General features: G+C 39.0%; 1 protein-coding gene across 2 annotated transcripts in view; it reads left to right on the top strand.

Moving 5' to 3' along the window:
• The first annotated feature begins 236 nt into the window (after window positions 1–236).
• Window positions 237–19017, top strand: part of LOC126187849 (abscission/NoCut checkpoint regulator) — a 168710-nt gene continuing 149929 nt past the window's right edge. Inside the window, exon 1 of one of the 2 annotated variants that reach the window (XM_049929162.1) lies at window positions 237–587. In XM_049929162.1, coding sequence (XP_049785119.1) covers window positions 540–587 — 48 coding nt within the window. In that variant the 5' untranslated portion in view covers window positions 237–539. The remainder of the gene's footprint in view (window positions 588–19017) is intronic. The other variant, XM_049929161.1, reaches the window with a different exon arrangement.

The raw sequence follows: 19017 nt of genomic DNA on the forward strand, positions 1-19017 counted from the left end.
TAGTCTGCTGCAAATTACTCGATTACTGGAACCTACGGCTGTATGATGCTCTTCCCCTCCTACGATGACTATGGCAGAATACTGGTGTCGAAATACAGAACTTAGCTGAGAATAATTATGTGCACAGATATCTGCGCAAATAGGTCTTTGCGTATAGATCGGGATTACTGCCTCGTGTTTTGCATCAGTACATATTCTTCCAAGTTTTCCTGTCATACGCGATAAACCAACCAACCAACCAACCAACCGACCAACAGAGAGACAAGCGTCCTTCGAGCTATCTTTTCGCTGTGTACAAACCGAGGGTACATGTTTAAGACACTTAGAGTTGCAGCATTGTCGTGCTTGTAATTGCTCTTCGTTTGTTTTGGACTGTCAACTTTGTCAGAGATAATGACTAATAAGTTGCATAATTGGCGAGTGTTTGTGTGTACAGCTCGTAGAAGCGGAGTTTACAGTTCATTTAGGACAGATTGGTTGAAATCTTATATTGTTTGGTTTCAGATGTAAATTTCACGACCTTCTAAGTATCCGACACGATGTCATGTCGCGGCTGTGCTTCTAACTTCGGCTTTTTCAGGAAAGAGGTATATTATACTCAATGTTGTTTGACAGCTCAGTGTTAAAGATGTTTAAGTTTCCGCTGTAAACCACACCGTTATACTTGTTAACGGAAATTATCACACTCAATTTGCGACCGTTGCTGGAATTATATAAGCCACGAAATTCTTCGAGACTGCCAGAATCCACTTGATTCTAAGTATTTAACCGTTCATTAGTGGTTTGATGGTTGTTGTCTCCTACAGTAGATGGCTGCAAGATATATTTGTTGCTGGACTTATGAGCGAAAAGCGAAGATTTTTAGAGAGTTCAGGTTCAGTCCCTTGTATCTTAAACAGACAGTCTCATTGATTCTCTGACTTTCATGTGTATTTATTTAGTAGTATCTGAAAACTACAGTAGGAACATAACTAGCCGATACATTATTTTATTCCGAAATACATTTGTGAACTTTGTTGAATATTAACTTCATTTTTGCATCATAATTATAAACTACTCACCTATCTCTAGAGCTCCAGTTGCTTTCTCTTTTTTCTTTTCCTGTATTACACTTTTGTGTAATTGCAATGAAGTTGCTGTCATCTGTTGACTTATTTTCCTTTTGCCTAAAAATATATCTTATTTGCTGCTATGCTGAATACATTTTCTGCCATTGTATGCAGTGTTTCACCAGTGAGCTCTGTGTTTGTACGTATTTAGACTTCTGCCACTTTCCCTATGCGGTACATTTAGTTCACAATCGGTGTCACATTGGAAACATATTCTGTTAGGTTTAACTTAATATACATTAGCATGTAAAGGAGTAATATACATTAGCATGTAAAGGAGTGAATTATTGTATACAACAAAAGACGATAATAAAATTCTGATGATGTATTCTTTTTTTGTCATACAATTGAAGCATATGTGTTTATTCTTATAATACTTAATACATCCCCCCCGTTAAGGTGAGAGTTTGTGACCATGAGCCATAGAACGATTGAGTATTAGTTGACTACCTAATAGTAAGTTTAGATTTGTAGTTTTCCATGTAATTGTTATACTGGTATGTATCATTTAAGGAACAATTTGGGTATTGTTGGGAAGAGCTATGAGATTATTTTCCAATGAATAATAATATTGAAAGGTTAATCAGCTCAGTTTAGGTCATTGTATTCATTACTGATGGCGTAATCTGGAGGCCAAGTGATTCTTCTGTTGCTGCTTTAACACAGTGGTATGTGGACATTCAAGCCCAAAAGTCCAGGAATGTTGATGGATGCTATCATCCTGTTGCAGCATAATGCCTGACCACATGTTGCCAGGATTGTTTCAGCTGTGCTGCAGAAGTTTCGCTGGAAAGCCCCTTCACACTCATTGTACAGTCCCGATTTCTTCCAATTCAGCTCGCGGGAAGGAGTGTCTGAAGAGCTTATTGAAGGCCACTCTTAAGTATTGTTTACCTTTCCAAAAGACTACTCTGTAACAAAAGACTGGCTGAGAAGGTGAAACAACCTGTGATATTTGTGATATCTTAGTGAAGCTCATTATGTGTAGGGTCATTCCATATCAAATCACCCAATAAAAAATAAATTTTACGCCCACCTCCTTAGATTTTCATGAAATTTGGCTCAAATGGTTCTAATACCATCCTGACAACACCTGCAAATTTTTTTTGCTGTATCTCTTACAGTTTTTTTTATAAATTTTTAAAGTTTTTATGTTTTGCGTTTTCTGAACCTTCGGAAATGGTCAGTTTAATTTGTATTCAAAACTTTAAATTTGCTTATCTTAAAAACTCTTTTAGATAACATCATGAATTTTTGCAGCAAGTTTATTTATTATACATGTTTGAAGATAAAAATGATGCTATTAAAATACATTAATATTTTCTATGAAAAATATATATATATATATATATTTTTTTTTTTTCCACGGATGTTTTGTTTTATAAGAATTGGAATATCTCGAGTCTCAGACCTGATAGAATGCTCAAATTTGTTTTAATTTACTCTTAAACATATAGGCTACTTGATACAACAAAAATAATGATGGCTTTTTAACATGTTTATTAATTATAGTAGATTACATTAGAATTATGTACAAAGATAGTTTACTTACGACACTTATGTATAACCCAACTGATTGCTTGAAACATTGAATTTTTTGAGTAATTTTGTCTTTTTAATAAACATTAATGCTGATTCAAACTGTTTTTCCACTTCATCCAAGAGCTTTCAGTTCTTTTGATACAGTCTTTTTTGAAGTAATACATTCTCCCAGTGCCGCTTGATTGAGGTGCGTCTACTACACAGACTAAGTGCTCCAAAGGCACTATGCAGGAATCTTCTCTTTCAGGCCAATAAAATGATGCAGCGGGTCCTGAAGGATGTAGAAATAGAATTTCTGCATCTTCTTCATCATTGAATATTGTTTTTTACCAGTCCAAAGTACCAGTTACCATCATAATTTGCAGCCACATAGCAATTTATGGATGGTTCAACACGAACCCAATCAGAAGAAGAATGGAAAGAAAAGACTAAGGAGGGTTTTACACTATCTGTAGTCCTTCTAATTTCAAGGTTGTTTGTTGGAAATGGTTTGAAATTTTGAAAACTTCTAGTTCCAGGAATGGTTCAGGTTGCTGAACAACGTTTTTCTAGTTTTAACCGTAGCAAATCAGCTTCTTTTTTGTCAATAAAGTGAAAATGAATGTTGTCAATATTTTTTTCACAAAACTTATACACATCGATTGCTGTCATTATTTGTTCTTTGTCTGAAAGCTGTAGACTGGCTTTCCTTAAAATTCTTTTAATAGTTTCTCCTAGGCCATCACAAATTGACTTCCCATGACTTGTTGCAAAAAAAGAGTGTTGGGCCTTCAAATTAAAGTCTCTCAAGTGTTCAGTCAAATTTTTAAAACTGTTTCTGTTTTTGTACTGCCCAGCACAACCATCTGTAAAGTAGTGAACTGAGTCAATGTCAGTATGATGTAATGACAGCCACTTTGTAATTTCTTTTTGTACAAAGTTAACAAAACCAGTGTCATGTTCTTGGTCATCACTAATAAAACAGTGGTTGGAAACAAAAACATTGTTTTCCTCATTTCTTAGAAAAACTCCAACTGGGTGTAGAGTACAACCACCTCTATTCCAGTGGTAACTTTGGATCTCATTTTGTATAACAAAGGAATAATTTTCACTGAAATCCATCACAATAATTGCTGTTTTGGGTGGCGGGTCTTCTTTCAATCTTTTAAAGGCTGCTGATTGGGATTTTGCTATAAACGAGTGTGGGGTGAGCTTTTACAATGACCTAACCAATAAAGAAATGTAGTCTTCAACACTGATAGACTGTTTGATCATTTCTGCCCTGTCTGTGTTAACCCACTGACTGATTACAATTTCTTCTTCTAAATCATAATCTTCACTTAGTTTTTCAGTTAAGCACTCTGTTAGCGCAGTATTTGCAGGACAGCTGTTGCAATGATGTAGCATGCAGTTTTGGTTTTCTGTGTTGCACACAAGCATCTTAATTAGGTCTTTACAAGATTCTTCAATTTTCACAGCATCCAGTAATAGTTTAACATTCTGGTGGATACTGCAAACACATACAGTGTGTGTGCCTGCAGCACCAGCAAGGATACACCATTTAGGTCTCAAGAAACAAAATTTTGAAAATCCTACTTCTACCTCGGGATTCTCCCATTTGAAATAATAATAGAGTTCTCTCAAGTTACACAAAATGAGTCTTTTTTGCATGTACACATTTTTTTGAACACTTACTTTGTCTTTTGTTCCAGGTAGCACTCTGGAACTTTCATCCTTTTCATAAAAATCTATTACAAGTCTTACTGTATTTTCAGAAAGAGTTTTACCTTTTTTTGGACCAGGAGTTTCCAAAATACCCTTTTCAGATTTTAGCTTTCTAGCTTGTCGCACCATGTACTCACTTACATTAAATTCTTTGATCACTTTATTTAGAGTCCAAGAATCTGGAGCCAAGGTCAGAATCTGGATTTTTCTAGATCTCCCAACAGATGAAATCTTCTCTTTCATAAGAGAAATCATTACATCAAAATCCTTTGCTTTCTCAACCACACTTTTATCTTCTTCGTCATCATCAGAACTTGGTGCATCATATTTTAATGCTTTTGAAACCGCCTTTTTTGCAGTCTTTTCAATACTGCTAACCTTCCTTTTAAAATAAGACCCTTTACTTTGTTCTGACAAGCCATGAAGCTTTATCGGTGTTAAACCTAAATAATCAAGAGCAATGTTTGTTTGTACGAGGGATTCATTTCTGGATTCCAATGATTCTAATTCAACCATGACTTCATCATCTGTTTCACTTTCATTAACTTCAACTCTTAATTTTTCCTCACAAAAGTTACGGCATGTTGAGCAAAGCTTTTGTCCAGGTTTTATGCTAATATTTTTTGTCAGTAATTGTTTAGAAGGATCCAAGCCTACACTTCTCAACGATTTTTTGATGGGCTTTTTGTGTTTTTTAGTGGGTCTGCACATGTTGTTTGATACTTTTCAAAAACATTTAAAAAGTAGTAGCTGTGGTGTGAACATATATTCTTAAATTCACACAGATTAATTCCAGATCGTAAGTGGATCAAATCTTTTTCTTCCTCACTCAATTCTGATACCGGTTGTAACTTTTTTGAAGGTGTGTAGGTTGTTTGGAAACAGTCAGATTTTTTAAATAACCCTACACTACAGGTTTGAATATCTGACATACTGATTTCACTTTTGGTCTGATTATTGTTGTGGTTACTTTTATAGGATATTGGAAAAGAATCTCTGTAAACTAAGCAACCGTACTTACTGAGAGTTCGAATGAACTTAATAAAATACTATCCAAGCACTATTTAACACTGTAATAATTTTTTACTTCAAAACACAGGAGTAACAATACAAAATCCAAGTGTACATTGTTACTCCAAGAAGACAAAAACTTATTTTCGGTGTCTAAGTCACTTGGCATTTTTTATTTTTTAAATATAATTAATATTATTTTAAAAATTAGATAACTATTAAACACGTTAAAAGGCCAACATAAATTTTCTTTTATCTAATAGCCTATACAATTAAGAGTATTTTAAAACGAATTTGAGCTTTCTATCAGGTCTGAGACTCTAGATACTGCAGTTTTTGTAAAACTAAACATCCATTAGCTAAAAAAATAAAATAAAAAATTTATAAATTTTTTTTCATTTGGAAGAATTTAATATATCTTTATGGTAATTTTTTTAACATTTAGATATAATATACAAACTTATTCCAAAATTTCATACTGATATCTTGAGTATTCTTTAATATACAAATTTTTTTAGTTGTGAGGACACGTTTAAGTTTCAATTTCCGACTGCTGAAACAAAGGCAAATCTAAAAACTTTAAAAATTTATAAAAAAAAAAAAAACTATAAGAGATAGAGCAAAAAAATTTTACAAGTGCTTTCAGGATGATAAAAGAAGTAATTGTACCAAGTTTCATCAAAATCTGACATGGTTGGTGTCAAGGCCTGGGTGACTTGACATGGAATGACCCTGTAGCATTATTCCCTGAGATTACTGTGGACCTCTGGTTTTGTGCTGAGTAGAAGGTGTTCTGAAGTAACCCGTGACAATCTATGCTAAAACTTTCTAGACTTGCCTTAAAAGTTTTAGCTGTAATGCCTTCCTGAATGCGTAGGTGGTACGTTATGTACTAGAGGTGGCACCAGAGCTGCTGACTGTAAAATGAATATACTTTTTTGTTTGTCCTTTTTGTAATATTTCTGGACAGTATGAAGCATGCAGCTGCCATTGTTCCAATGGTACCCCTGTACTTTCTTGAACAACAAAATTGAGATTTTCACTGAATTCCATTAAAATTAACACTGATCCTTCATCAAGTGTTTCCTTCTTCATCTTCAGATAATCAGATTGGGAAATACGGAAGCGTCCGATCCCGCCCGTCTGCTTTGACCCATGACATCACAAATATGGCGGAAACAAAAACAAACACACACACTCTCCACAAGAAGCCTAATGACACTAACGGGACAAGCGCGGGAAATGGGGTGTTTTGGGTGGGGGGGGGGCAAACTAAATATAAACAAATGTAGACGTCTTGCGTAGCTACAACGTGTAAGTGAAGACAGCCATGCATGAATACCCACCCACCTCCCCAGGGGTCGTAACCCCTGCAACCCATAGAAGATAAAGATGCTTCAGTAGCTGATTAGTGTTTTTTGTCTTTTTTTTTTTTTTTTTTTAATCTCACGGGATAGAATGAACAGATCAGAAAGATAAATATAATAAACTAAAACAGAAATTGGAGGAAACAGATAATTAAAATAAGTAATAAGCATTTTTAAATTAAAAAAAAAAATCCTCACGAGATAGAACGAACAGATCAGTAAAGTAAACAAAATAAGATAAAACAGAACTGGAGACAGCCACACTCAAACCAAACTCCACGCCGTCATGACGTCACACACGACAACACCCTTACGTCACGGGTCAAAGCCGACGCGTGGGATCGGACGCTTCTGTCGACCCTCAGATTGTGATACAGAAATGAAAGAGAGTGGTGATTCAAACACTTAGTCCTTCTATCAGTTGATGCCCATTGACTGTACTGAACTATCTCATCAGGATCATAGTCTTCTATTTAATTTTCTAAGTGGGTTTGAAGCAATGAACTGGTGGGGCATTTTTCACACAGACGAAGCATACAGGCTCGGTTATTTATATCACATGTTATTATTTTAATTAGATCTTGGTATGTTTCTTTAATAGAAATGGAATTTAGAAGCAATTTAACATTTTGGTGGTACATGCACACACACACATTGTGTGTGTTCCTGACTTTGTCAAGACCAAGTTGGCAGCTTAAGAGTAAGGAAATGAATTTTTTCACAATTATTTGCATATTCAATTTTCTGTTTGATTTTGTCCATGAGTTCATCATGATGTTTTGCCTTTTCTTCCAATTCTGTTAAATCACTGTTAGGAATAGTGCTTGCATCAGCAGCCAACTCAACTTGATATGTATGTGAAATTGTAGTTTTCAGAGCTCCAGCTGCTGATTCCAATTTTTGTTTGCTGCTGCAAACCAGCTATGTCGAGTAACTGAATGCAGCTTTGCAGGATACTCCTGATCTAGTTAAGCTAGTATTGAGCACAGATTTTTCGGGAGTCTGCACCTTCACATTACTGTCATTTACTTTCAAATTCTGAAGGTGGCAGGGATAAAATACAGGGAGCGAAAGGCTATTTACAATTTGTACAGAAACCAGATGGCGGTTATGAGAGTCGAGGGACACGAAAGGGAAGCAGTGGTTGGGAAGGGAGTGAGACAGGGTTGTAGCCTCTCCCACATGTTATTCAATCTGTATATTGAGCAAGCAGTGAAGGAAACAAAAGAAAATTTGGAGTAGGTATTAAAATCCATGGAGAAGAAATAAAAACTTTGAGGTTTTTGCCGATGACATTGTAATTCTCTCAGAGACAGCAAAGGATTTGGAAGAGCAGTTGAACGAAATGGATAGTGTCTTGAAAGGAGGATATAAGATGAACATCAACAAAAGCAAAACGAGGATAATGGAATGTAGTCGAGTTAATGGGTGATGCTGAGGGAATTAGATTAGGAAATGAGACACTTAAAGTAGTAAAGGAGTTTTTCTATTTGGGGAGCAAAATAACTGATGATGGTCGAAATAGAGAGGATATAAAATGTAGACTGGCAATGGCAAGGAAAGCGTTTCTGAAAAAGAGAAATTTGTTAACATCTAGTATGGAGTTAAGTGTCAGGAAGTCGTTTCTGAAAGTATTTGTATGGAGTTTAGCCATGTATGGAAGTGAAACATAGACGATAAATAGTTTGGACAAGAAGAGAACAGAAGCTTTCAAAATGTGATGCTACAGAAAAATGGGTAGATCACATAACTAATGAGGAGGTATTGAATCAGATTGGGGAGAAGAGAAGTTTGTGGCACAACTTGACTAGAAGAAGGGATCGGTTGGTGGGACATGTTCTGAGGCATCAAGGGATCGCCAATTTAGTATTGGAGGGCAGCGTGGAGGGTAAAAATCGTAGAGGGAGACCAAGAGATGAATACACTAAGCAGATTCAGAAGGATGTAGGTTGCAGTAGGTACTGGGAGATGATGAAACTTGCACAGGATAGAGTAGCATGGAGAGCTGTATCAAACCAGTCTGAGGACTTAAGACCACAACAACAACATATAGTTTGGTGATGAGTCGTCACTTCCTTGTTTTTCATTAATAAGTTTGAGACAGGTAAGGCACATTTTTTCCCCAGAAATAACGCTAAAGCCTCTCATTTTGCAGGTCTTTGCCTTTTCTAAACTAATTTCACAGTCCAGATGAAACATTGTTTATGGTGCTTGAAGGGATCACAGCAAATTTTCTTATGTAGAGAGAATCTGTGCAGGTACTTAGTGTTTGTGTTTAACACACACACATGAAACACTTAAATTACAGTATGAATGACTGTTGCTTCATCATAATAAAAGTTCTAGTTCTTCATTGGTCAGTTCATTCACACAAGTCAGGGCATTATCACATATCTTGCAGATACTGTCCAAGGAAAAAAACACTGCCTGATTGTACTTTCCATACTGCTTCAATCATAAAACCAATATTTGTCGTAAATAATTCAAAAGATGGTTGGTGTAACCTAAAAAGTAATTAAATAATGAAAAATCATTGTTGCATTGTTTCATTACAAAAGTATTTCATATTATTATTGTAACATTAGGGGACTTACTTTTGTTTTGAAATGAGTTGTTAAAAGCTGTAACAATTGAATTTTTAACCAATAATTGACTCTGGGTACAACTCGGTACAAGAGCTCAGAACTGCATGCTCAGTGAACACAACTCAAAATGAAGGAACTGGATGATGCAATATGTGTAGCGGCAATAAAACAGTCTTCTCAGATATGATTTGTTCCTAGAGAAATCCAGTGTAGCCAACTTCAGCAATTTAGTGGTGACATGTTAGTCATGAATTAGTAACCAATATTTCTTTTACAATGACATTGGTTTTCACACTTCCCATTATTTCCCAGAGTAGCCAACTTCAGCAATTTAGTGGTGACATGGTAGTCATGAATTAGTAACCAATATTTCTTTTACAATGACATTGGTTTTCACACTTCCCATTATTTCTACAAACTGATTCCTTTTGTGTGACATAATAGAATATTTATAATAATATTATAATTTTTTCAAAGGTATTTATGAGGGGGCAATACCTTAAGAAAATTATAAAGTTCATGCATGGATTTTGTTTAAAAGAAATTGTTTACAATTTTTTCTGAGATGTAAATGATGGATATTCACTACAAGAAGCATGACTATAAAAAATAAACCTTCCACTTTAACTAAAATTTTTTTTTTAAAATTCAAGCTTCCACTGCAAAAACTGTAGGAACTAATGCATTTTTAAATTATATAGGAGCTCGTCTATGAAAGCCTGAATTCCTGAATCTATACAACTTCTTTTTATCATAAATTAAAAAGTAATTGACCTGCAACATTTGCATTTCGGAAATGTGAATATATCTAGGTAAACTTCAACTACCCAAAATTTCCAGGATTTGCGTGACAATTAGTGTCATTTCCTAAAATTTCTGTATGATTTGACGTGGAATGACCTGGTGAGTATGTTGTGTTCCACATGGAGTTCCTCTCCTGTGCCAAACAAAAGTATCACTTGCACTCAGTGGCCTCAATTATTTGTTACATGTGCTCCAACATGTGTCATCTTCTACAGTTTGTAATGCTTGCAGTCCCTTCTAGTACCATGGAAATTATTCCTCGATGTCTTTACATGTGTCATGTCACTTGATCCATCTCAGTGTTTTCCATTTCTTTCTTTGTTCAACTATTCTGTGGAGAACTTCATTCATTATCTTACCAGTGCACCAAATTTCCAGCCTCCTTCTAAAACACCCTCTCTGAAATGCTTTGATTCTCATCTTTTTAAGTTTTCCCATTGTCCACAATTTGTCTTCATACATTGCTGTGCTCCAGAAGTACATTCTAAGAAATCAGTTCCACAAATTAAGACCAATATTTGATACTGATGGACTTCTTTTGGTTAGGTGTGTCATCTTTGCCTTTGCTAGACTGCTCTTAATATCCTCCATAGTACCTCTGCCATGTATTATTTTGCTTCCTAGGTAGCAGCAATATTTGATACTGATGGACTTCTTTTGGTTAGGTGTGTCCTCTTTGCCTTTGCTAGACTGCTCTTAATATCCTCCATAGTACCTCTGCCATATATTATTTTGCTTCCTAGGTAGCAGAATTTCTTCACTTTGTCTGCTTCATGGTAGTCAGTATTGGTAAGTTTTTTGCTAATCTCATTTCTGGTACTACTCGTTATTTCCATCTTCATTCAGTTTGCTCTCAGTCTCTATTTTTGTGCTCAGTATACGGTTCATTCCATTCAATGTATCCTGTAATTCTTCTTCAATTCTGCTGAGGACAGCGATTCCATCAGCAAATCTTATCATTGATATTATTTCACCCTGAATTTTAGTACCACTCCTTAACATATTGTCTCTCTCTCTCTCTCTCTCTCTCTCTCTCTCTCTCTCTATATATATATATATATACCTAAAAAAAAGATGATGTGACTTACCAAATGAAAGTGCTGGCAGGTCGACAGACACACAAACATACACACAAAATTCAAGCTTTCGCAACATATATATATATATATATACCTAAAAAAAAGATGATGTGACTTACCAAATGAAAGTGCTGGCAGGTCGACAGACACACAAACATACACACAAAATTCAAGCTTTCGCAACAAACTGTTGCCTCATCAGGAAAGAGGGAAGGAGAGAGAAAAAAAAAAGCTTTTTTTTTTTTTTTTTTTCCCTCTCCTTCCCTCTTTCCTGATGAGGCAACAGTTTGTTGCGAAAGCTTGAATTTTGTGTGTATGTTTGTGTTCGTTTGTGTGTCTGTCGACCTGCCAGCACTTTCATTTGGTAAGTCACATCATCTTTGTTTTTAGGTATATTTTTCCTTCGTGGAATGTTTCCTTCTATTATAACCTTATATATATATATATATATATATATATATATATATACGGGCTTTTCTGAATGTACCACCACCTTTTGGCTCCTCGGGGCTAAATCGGCAGTAAGAGACCTGTCCTCTCATTTCCTTCACCTGAACTGACCTAACTGTGTTGTCTTAAAATCTTGTTGTAACATCCACTTCTTCATAGCAAATCTAACACATGGTTCATAGCTGTTTCACCACCTGACTCTCTGATGGGTGACATCCTGGGTCCATTTGATTTAGGTTGTTGGCAGTCGTACAGTCTTTGGAGATGTGGCAATCTGTTAATGTTTCTCCACAGACACACCATAGGGGATCTTGTCATGCTAGAAATTCTTGAGTTATTTTATTATGCCCAATTCTGAGATGGTGTATGGCAATACCTGCCCTTCTTCAGCTTCATAGCAGTGTCTCCCAGATCTTGGTGGTGTGTTGGACGGTACATAGTTTACTGGATCGTGCCATTATCTTCCCATGTCCTCTGATTGTTGTAGGATGTGGCATTGAGTATGTCAGCACTTGGAATATCTAATTTGAGTGTTTCCATCCCCGTTCCATCCTTGGCTAGTCTGTCAGTCAGCTGAATAGATGAGATTGATAAATTGTAACAATGATTATCCAGAGTGTGGCATTCCCCCAAATCAAACCAATTCCAGCAACAATAATTCAGGTATACATGGCAACAACACAAGCAAGAAATAGGCAAGGGTGTGGGGAGAAAGAGCTGGTAGTAGCGAATATGCTGTCCAGAAAGGAGGTACTGGGGATAACCAGAGGGGGCACACTATTTGTATCTCTGCTACTTGCTGGTTAATCAGATCTACTGCAACATCATGATTATCCAATGCAATTGCAACAGCTAATTCTGACACCTCGCTGAATTTAAACACCTAATAGCACCATGTCCAACAGTTGGTATAGCCTTGCAGGAAACCTGATTTTACAAAACTGAGCTAGTACTGGGAGGACATTGTAGTAGGGTTTGGAACATATACTGTGTTCGAACATAATGAATTACCTTGAAGAAAAAGATTTATTGACACATAGAGCTTGGATCAGAAAACATCATTCTTGTGACACACAACTAGCTCTTTATACTCATGAAGTAATGAGTGCTAGTGACAGAAGATGTCAAATTGATTCCATATTATTAGATTTCCAGAAGGCTTTCGACACTGTTCCTCACAAGCACCTTCTAACCAAACTGAGTGCCTGTGGAATATCGCCTCAGTTGTGCGACTGGATTCGTGATTTCCTGTCAGAAAGGTCACAGTTCATACTAATAGATAGAAGTCATTGAGTAAAACAGAAGTAATATCCAACATTCCTCAAGGAAGTGTTATAGGCTCTCTATTGTTCCTGGTCTATATTAACAACTTAGGAGACAATCTGAGTAGCCCTATTAGATTGTTTGCAGATGATGGTGTCATTTACCGTCTTGTAAAGTCATCAGATGACCAAATCAAATTGCAGAATGATTTAGATAAGATATCTGTATGGTGCAAAAAGTGGCAATTGACCGTGAATAAAGAAAAGTGTGAAGTTATTTACGTGAGTACTAAAAGAAATCTGCTAAATTTGGATTAGCGGTAAGTCACACAAATCTGAAGGCTGTAAATTCAACCAAATACTTAGGGATTACAATTACAAATAATCTAAATTGGAACAATCACATAGATAATGTTTTGGGTAGAGCAAACCAAAGACTGTGATTCATTGACAGAACATTTAGAAGGTGCAACAGGTGTGCTAAAGAGACTGTTTACACCACACTGTCCACCCTATTTGGAGTATTGCTGTGGGGTATGGGATCCGCATCAGGTGGGACTGATGGATGACATCAAAAAAGTTCAAAGAAGGGCGACTTGTTTTGCACTATTGCGAAGTAGAGGAGATAGTGCCACAGACATGATATGTGAATTGGAGTGGCAGTTAATAAAACAAAGGCATTTTTTGTTGCGACGGGATCTTCTCGTCAAATTTTAATCACCAGTTTTCTCCTCCTATTGCAGAAACATTCTGTTGGCACCTACCTACATAGGGAGAAATGATCATAACAATAAAATAAGAAAAATCAGGGCTTGCACAGAAAAATTTAAGTGCTCGTCTGTCTGGTGCACTGTTGGAGAGTGGAACGATAGAGGGACAGCTTGAAGGTGGTTCATTGAACCCTCCACCAGGCACTTTATTGTGAATAGTAGAGTAATTATGTAGATGTAGGCATAGATGTAGACCACTGAGCATGAGCGTAGTGCGTCAGGGTTTAAATAGGCTCTTGCCCATGGCAGGCTGTATTGCACTTTTGCGGTGCATTGCCGCATGGGACTGCTAATGCCCGCAGCTTTCAACTGTGTGTGCCTTACTTCATTCCTCTACTGTGGGGGAACAGCTCGGATTTGCAAGATATCCATGGTGTCCTCTTCTGTGAGGCTCTGAGATTATGTACTGATACTGGGGCATATGGTTGGAAGTACTTGGGGTCTGGACAGCATTACAGTCCGTCCTCTCATGTCAACAAATATGGTAGGATGGATGATGTCAATGTGAGCTTCATGGCCACCTCAGGTCAAGGGTTTGGTGGTGGTGGTGGTGGTGGTGGTGGTGGTGGTGGTGCCCAAGCACTTGGCGACTGAGGCAGATGAGATGGCTCCAGTGTGGACAGCAACTGCATCGGTACTGGTTGCAGTATTGTAGAAGCTGTGCCATGTTTGTCCTCTGGTGACGGTGGTCCTCTTGTATGTCTTGGCACAGACCCAGCCACATCAGGTCACCTGTTGAGTGATAGAGACTGGTGTGGTGATGACAGTGTCCTGGCCAGGGTTGTCCAGTCATTCATGCGCAGGTGCAACTGGTCATAATAATATGCACAGAGGCCCTGCTCTGTATGGACATCGCAGAGACAGGGGCGGTGGCGTTGGGAGATGACAGCAAGAATCCATTTTGGGCGGCAACCAAAGCCGCATGCCCAGACAGCCACACCAGGCTGTAAATGAGATGATGACTGCACAGGTTGGCATCTCTGGCAAGGCCACAGGAGATGCAGGAGCACTTGGGGTTGGTGCCCATCGAGCAGTTCAGTGGGGCTGTTGTCGCCAGATATGCTTGAACCAATAGGAAGACAGAAATTGATCTAAGGCAACGTCGCTCGGGGATCGAGTCACATACTTTTTCATTTGCCTTTTGAATGTTCTAACTAACCTTTCAGCCTCACAATTGGACTGCAGGTCAAAGGGTGGGGTGAAAATGTGGTAAATCCCACAGGTGTTGCAGGAGGCAAACTCCTGTGACACAAACTGAGGGCCGTTATCAGAGACCAGCATTGCTGGAAGCCCTTCAATGGAAAATTTTTTTGACAGGCTTGCTGCTATGACAAGAGACTGAAGTTGATGGACAGTGAACAACATATGGAAACTGAGAGTGCATCAATTACTACTAGCCAGGAAGGAAAGGACTGTCGAAACTGATGTGGAGAAGGTCCCAGACCTCCGAAGATTGCAGCCATGGAGACAACTTTGGCTGTTGGCTGCAGGGCTGCTTGCTGCGTTGCACATTGATAACATGCCATAACCCATTGAATGGTGTCGATGTCCAAACCAGACCAAAAAAAAAAAAAAAAAAAAAGGCAGGCTAACGCTTTGGTGCTTGAACCCCCCTGCCTTCATTGATCAGCGTGCAGCAATTGCAGGACCTCTGAATGGAGAGCCGGGGAACCACTACTTGAGAAGCCGTATAGTCTGTATCAAGGAGTATAAGACCATCAATGACAGAGAAATGATGCCAAAGCACAAAGTAGTTAGAGAGAGTTTTGGATGCCTGCAATGTAAGTGCCACAGGCTAGCCAAGTTGTATGCAGTGTATCACTGTCCATAATATCGGATTTATAGCACCAGCCTTCATAACCTGAGCACTAGTGATTGGAAAACCATTAACAGTTTGTTGAGTGCATTCATAAATGTGGAAATGGAGTAACTCCACCTGATCAGAAACTGGGTCTGGACTGGCCAGAAGACGGGAGAGTGCGGCAGCATCTGCATGTTTAGCCATGGGGCAGAAGTGAGTCTGTGAGTGAGTTGTGTTGAGAGAGGAACAGCAGCCGACGTTGAAGGCAATGTGCTGCTTGGTCTGGCAACATCGCTGAAGGATTAAACAGTGAAATTAATTGCTTGTAATCCATGACGAGATGGAATTTCACACTATTTAGGAAAACATGAAACTTCTTTAAGGCATAAACAATGGTGAGGGCTTCTTTCTCTATTTGTGAATATCTAGCCTGAGCCAAATTAACCATCTTCGACACATGTGCATTAGGCTGCTTGGAGCCATCAGAATATTTATGAGGTAACACCACCCTATCCCACGCTGGGACACATCTATTGCTAACACTAAATGGTGATCCTGTTGGTAGGTTATGAAGCAAATTGCAGATAGTAACATAGACTTCAGTGTGGAAAACACTATTTCACACACCTGCGACCGATGGAAAGATGCCCCTTGTGCAGCAAGGCATGTAATGGTTGTACAACCAAAGCCACCCCGAGCAAAAACTGATGATAATAAGCAATCTTTTATCTTTTTTTTTTTCTTAAAAAAAAGAAGGCAACTCTAGAGTTCCTTGACTGGTGTAGGATGCGGATGAGCAACAATGGCAGAGACATTTGATACCAGCACTAGAGACCTTGAACCCATGATAAACTATAGGTGACTGACAGAAGCAGCAGTTTTCCAAATTACATTTTAACCTGGCAGCCTGTGGCACCAAAAAGAGCGTACATAATTTGTTGAGGTGTTTAGGAGTTGAGCACCCGGAGACCACAATATCATCAAGATAGTTGGCACAGCCAGGCACAGACCTCGTGAGCTGTTCAAGAAACAGTTGAAAGATTGCTGGGGTGTTATCTATGCCAAATGGTAATCACAAGTGTTGCCAAGCTGAAAGGAGTGTTAATGACAGAGCTGTTCAGTCAGCATAAACAGGAAGCTGCAAATGTGCATCAGAGAGACCAGTCTTCGGAAAAATAATGACCACCAGCGAGCTTAGCAAAAAGTTTGTCAGGACGTGGCAAGGGATACATGTCAGTGACAGACTGAGCATTGACAGAAATGCTGCAAAGATATAACTGCCCCAATGGCTTCTTGACAATGACTAAGGGGGTAGCCCATTCGGTGGATGTGATCAGTTGGATGACTCTGGTGGACGTGATGCAGTCGAAATCCGCCTTGACTTGGTCATGGAGCACCATTGGCTCTGGGCGAGCCTGAAAGAAATGGAATCTGGCCGAACGTTTCGTGTTGATGTTGACTTTGAAATTATTGGCACAACCCAAGCCCGTGGAAAACAGGGCAAAAAAATCAGAGCATAGAGAGTCGAGTAGTGTATAAGGAACTTGATCAGAGGTGAGATTAACTTCTTCAGAAAGAGCAAACTTGGAAAGGTTAAAGGCATCTAAATGAGACAAATTTTCATTGTGTGCATTGTTCACCACCAGAAAAGTCAGCAGGTGAACCACAGATTTGTATGGGACTGGGGCTAAGAAACTACGTAATATCGGAATGCTTTGTTTGTTTATTGTTGGTGACTAGAGTATGTGACACTGGCACTAAAGGGGGAGAGCCCAAGTCCGTCTACGTTTGCAAGTTGAGCAATGACAGCAGCACCAGTCTCGACTTGCATGTTCAAAACCTTCTGATAAACATTAACATCAATAAAAAGCTTATTGGGTGCAATGGAGATTGCTGATACACGAGTGACATCCATGTCAGTGTCTGCAATAGGCTGCTGGAATTTTGTGTTAAGAACAGGAGCAATGTGGCCTGTTTTGTTGCACTGGCAGCAAGCGGTCCACTGCTTAGGACAATCCCGCCTATCATGAGTGACAGAATTTGATTGACAAGAGGGAAGCATGGTGCACTTGCATTGTTGTTCATTACCGGATTTGCTGTGCTGCTGCTGCTGCGGTCGTTGCTGCCACAGTGAGTTGGCACGGTCGCTGTGATGTTTTGCTCACGTGTGGACCACTGTCCCATATCGTCCCTTTGTGAACTGTCCAACAAACGGTGGAGGGGAAGCAGGTTGAACTTCTTTAACCTCACACCACGATTCAGACCACAAATGATTGTACAATAGTCAGAACTCTGGAGAGGGAGGGCTATTCACATTGACGACCCGCTCACTAACCTTGTGATTGAAGAGCCAACCGAATTATTGCATCAAGAACCATATGGTAGGCATACGACTCCTTATTTACGTCAGTAACAAAGTGAAGCTGATGGCATACACTATGAAGCTCAACTGCCCAAGTCTTATAGGAGTGTTCTGGTTTCTTGCAGCAATGTTAGAACTCCAATCGAGCGACAATGGCATGCATTGTTTACAGTAGTATTTTGAAAGAAGACCACATATTATCAAAAGAGAGTTGATACGTGCGAGGTGGTAACCAAGACAAAAAGAAAGCAGGCATAAGGTAACATCAGCCCATCCAAGCAAATGGAAATGCTGCTGCAACCATTTTTTTGTAGGGTTCCCATTCTTCGACAGACTCATTGTAAGACAGAAATTGGCGGGGGGGGGGGGGGGGGGGGTAGCGAAAACAGGCAAAATAGGAGGTGCAAGGGGTGACGCAGCAGACAACATAGATTGAGACTCGCTTTTCGTCAGCCCGATTTTGGTTTTCCATAGATTGCTTAAAGCCCTTAGGTAAGGACATGATTCATTTTCACTCACTTCCTTCTCCAACCAAAGCATTTGGTCTGTGTCTAATGACCTTGACATCAGCAGGATGTTAAACCATAATCTTCCTTCTACCTTGACAATGAGTTTGTTTTATGCAGTGGGTTGACCATCAAATTTGAAAAAAATATATATACACTCCTGGAAATTGAAATAAGAACACCGTGAATTCATTGTCCCAGGAAGGGGAAACTTTATTGACACAGTCCTGGGGTCAGATACATCACATGATCACACTGACAGAACCACAGGCACATAGACACAGGCAACAGAGCATGCACAATGTCGGCACTAGTACAGTGTATATCCACCTTTCGCAGCAATGCAGGCTGCTATTCTCCCATGGAGACTATCGTAGAGATGCTGGATGTAGTCCTGTGGAACGGCTTGCCATGCCATTTCCACCTGGCACCTCAGTTGGACCAGCGTTCGTGCTGGACGTGCAGACCGCGTGAGACGACGCTTCATCCAGTCCCAAACATGCTCAATGGGGGACAGATCCGGAGATCTTGCTGGCCAGGGTAGTTGACTTACACCTTCTAGAGCACGTTGGGTGGCACGGGATACATGCGGACGTGCATTGTCTTGTTGGAACAGCAAGTTCCCTTGCCGGTCTAGGAATGGCAGAACGATGGGTTTGATGACG

This window comes from Schistocerca cancellata, chromosome 5, assembly GCF_023864275.1.
Source record: "Schistocerca cancellata isolate TAMUIC-IGC-003103 chromosome 5, iqSchCanc2.1, whole genome shotgun sequence".
In the NCBI taxonomy this organism is placed as follows: Eukaryota; Metazoa; Arthropoda; class Insecta; order Orthoptera; family Acrididae; genus Schistocerca; species Schistocerca cancellata.